The sequence below is a fragment of the Branchiostoma floridae genome, chromosome 5 (assembly GCF_000003815.2).
Source record: "Branchiostoma floridae strain S238N-H82 chromosome 5, Bfl_VNyyK, whole genome shotgun sequence".
Classification (NCBI taxonomy): domain Eukaryota; kingdom Metazoa; phylum Chordata; class Leptocardii; order Amphioxiformes; family Branchiostomatidae; genus Branchiostoma; species Branchiostoma floridae.
This window is the reverse complement of record NC_049983.1, coordinates 23,210,135-23,213,207: the sequence shown is the minus strand read 5'-3', so window position 1 is coordinate 23,213,207 and position 3,073 is coordinate 23,210,135. Positions and strand designations below refer to the sequence as shown.

The following is a 3,073-nucleotide window of genomic DNA, read 5'->3' as shown; positions in this document are numbered from 1 at the left end:
TTTAGAGCTCGCAGACCCGTCGTCCGACCGAATCGCGCCTAATGTGAGGGGGGTATAAAGGCGGTCTATAGTCAGTAGTCTGATGACAACGTTTTTTTAACACCGAAAGTTGACAATCACAGGTCTTGCAGGCGTTTCTTTGTTTCTGCCTATGTCTACGTTCAGACAATAACGTCATTTTTACAACACTGGTTTGGTCACTGTAATCACATGTCAGGGTGAAAGATCGCGTTGTTTTTGCCGGGATCTCAGTGGATTCTGTCAGAAAACGTTGGGAAAAATTGTTTTATTCGCACGCTCGCATCAGTTTTGGTGATTCCCAGAGGATGTTGCCTGTATAATAAAATCAATATAGCCTAAGCACAAAATGACTAAGCACAAAATAACAACACCCTTTCGCCCGCAGCCAGCGTAGTAAAATTCCTGAAAGGTTGACTTAATGAGGCTGTTTTGACGTGGTCTGCATATCTTGCCATTGGCAATGGTCTGTCAAAAGGTCGTCATTGTTCTCAGCATTGGAAAATTTTCCGACATTAATTCCAAGAGACTGGAGGGCAAGGCACTGGAGCTTAAGGTGCACTCTCACTGCACTTGCGTCAAGCTTGCGTCACTGCGGGGTTAGTTCACTGCGTCATTGTTTCGTCATTTTCTCCAATGTTTTATCTTTTAGATATTGCGTGCTACGTAAAAGTATGACTTGGAAGACGACAAAATACACAAAAAAAACCCGAACCCCGCAGTGCCGCAAGCTTGGCGCAAGTGCAGTTAGAGTGCACCTTAAGTCTAGAGATATCTGACATGGTCGTTAAACGTAGGAACTCATCACTTGATCTAAAATGACTAAACACAAAATGACCATACTAATCATTTCGCCCGGAGCCAGCTTAACGGATGTCTAACTTTCGATACGATGCATTCATGAAAGGTTGACTTAATGAGGTTGTTTTGACACGGTCCGCATATCTTGCCATTGGCAATGGTCTGTCAAAAAGGCAGCATTGTTCTCAGCATGGGAAACGTCAGATATCGATTCCAGGAGGCTAGAGGGCAAGATGGAGCTTAGTCTTTAACAAAGGCGAGGAATTTGAGCAATTATGCCATCGGCTTTGCACCTGGTGGAACAAAGAGCCCTTAAACTCTCCGGATGCGCAGCGAGACGTCACTAATAAAAAGCGATCTGAACGCCGATAGTACCGAATGTATTGCCTCCCAAGTTTAGCTTGCGGCTAGTTGGGTTCTCGGTTGTATGTATCTGCATGTCAGTCAAACCTATGAAGGGTCAATGATCCGCCTCGATATGTATATGGTGTGTGGCCTGGTCATTTGCTGTAACCACCTAATTACCCTACCTAGTAAACGACGTTTACATGACAACGAACAGCCGCAAGCAACTGAGACAGAGGTAGTACACAGTAAATAGATTGTAATACAAATTATAGCTAATTAGGGCATACTGTAAATGGAGAAATGTTCGCGGTGGATTAATGTTCCCGGTTTTCGCGGTGACCACTTCACCGCGAACTTAAAACCACCGCGAACATTTTTCTATCATGGTATTAGACCTCAGTCTATGGTGTTACCGCGAACTTAAATCCACCGCGAAAAGTCCTTTTTCCCGCTACCGCGAAATTAAATCCCCGCGAACTTAAATGCATTTACAGTAACTGATTAAAGTGCAGTGACAACATCGGAAAAATCTTAATGGCAAAATAAAGTCTCATAGTCTCCAATGATAAATGAATATACAGCCAAAATTAGTTACTCTCCAAGCAGAGCTAGAGGTTAGGCTCTGGCTGTTTTTTAAACTTTTTTTAATCATGCTTTCTATTTTATTACCTTTTTGTTGATGTCTCTCGGCATAGAGACATCAATAAAACAGTAGAAAATAGAAAGCCAGATTAAAACGCAAAAAAAAAAACGCAAAAAAACCACTGACGGAGCCTAGATAGCCTCTGCTTGGAGAGTAGTGATAATTGCAACATCGGGTAAAGGGTACGTATGATCAAAGACGTCCCTGGTATGATATCACAGAAAGTGGTGTGCACCTTACCCCTCTTCAACACTCTCCAACGCCGATTGTACGCGACAGAATGCATGTCATTTCTCTGTTGTTACAGGGAGTTGTTCCTGGAGAATGGTCTTCAAGATCGTTGCGGGGGCGCCAGGGAGCAGCTACGGCATCTGGAAATCCCGAGGTGGTCACGGTGACCAGGTACACCCGAGCCTGACCGGACACAGCCACTACCGCAGCCCGGACCTCGATCGGTGGTCGTCACTCCACGTCACCAAGGTAACCACTCTTAACTCTATCCAGACCGTGTTTTTTCTTGGGGGGGGGGGGGGGATTCCTGGGGTCAGGGGGGTCTCTTTTGATCCCCTCCCCTTCGTGATTTCAGTACATTTGTTAAAAAATGGCTGTCAGAAACTCGTTGCCATGGCAACACAAAAAATCAATACTTGGCAACAATACTTAAGAAAAAGTCATCAAGTTTGGTAGCCTTAGCACACGTCGTTCGGTAGTTATACGACGTCGAAGGTATTAGCCCAGGCTCTGGCCCGTACCCTCCTGACAAAAATATCAGAATAAGGCCATGTTGATTTGATTATATGGATGACATCCGCGCTCGCACCAATTTTCGGCCTTTTCCAAAACAAAAAAAAGTTTTCGACCACACAATAACTTGTGCAAAGCAGCTGTAAAATGAGCACAAATATTCCGTAGATTGAAAAAAAACAGATGCCATAGAATGCCAAAATAAATCTAAAGTCAAAGAATAAGATGTGAAAGGACAGAAAGAAAAAAATCTATTGTTGGTTGGGGGAGGTACCAGTACAGAAAATTCAGATTCAGAGGATAATTTCCAGGTCTGGACCTGAACCTGGAAACTTGAGAACTTGCAATACTCAAAACAATGGTAATTGGTCAATTTTGCTACAAAGGAATCTGTTTGGTGGATTATTGGACTCCCACTGGCATCTTAACAATCCCATCTCCATGTAATAAAGGCTAACTGTCTCTGTACCTTTGACTGGCAATCCCATCTCCATGTATAAAGGCTCCACTTTCTCTGTA

At 43.7% G+C, this 3,073-nt stretch overlaps 1 protein-coding gene across 1 annotated transcript in view; it reads left to right on the top strand.

Moving 5' to 3' along the window:
• Positions 1-3,073, top strand: part of LOC118415740 — a 56,785-nt gene that overhangs the window by 1,129 nt on the left and 52,583 nt on the right. Inside the window, exon 2 of the mRNA XM_035820526.1 lies at positions 2,118-2,290. Within this exon, the coding sequence (XP_035676419.1) occupies positions 2,118-2,290 (173 nt within the window). The remainder of the gene's footprint in view (positions 1-2,117; positions 2,291-3,073) is intronic.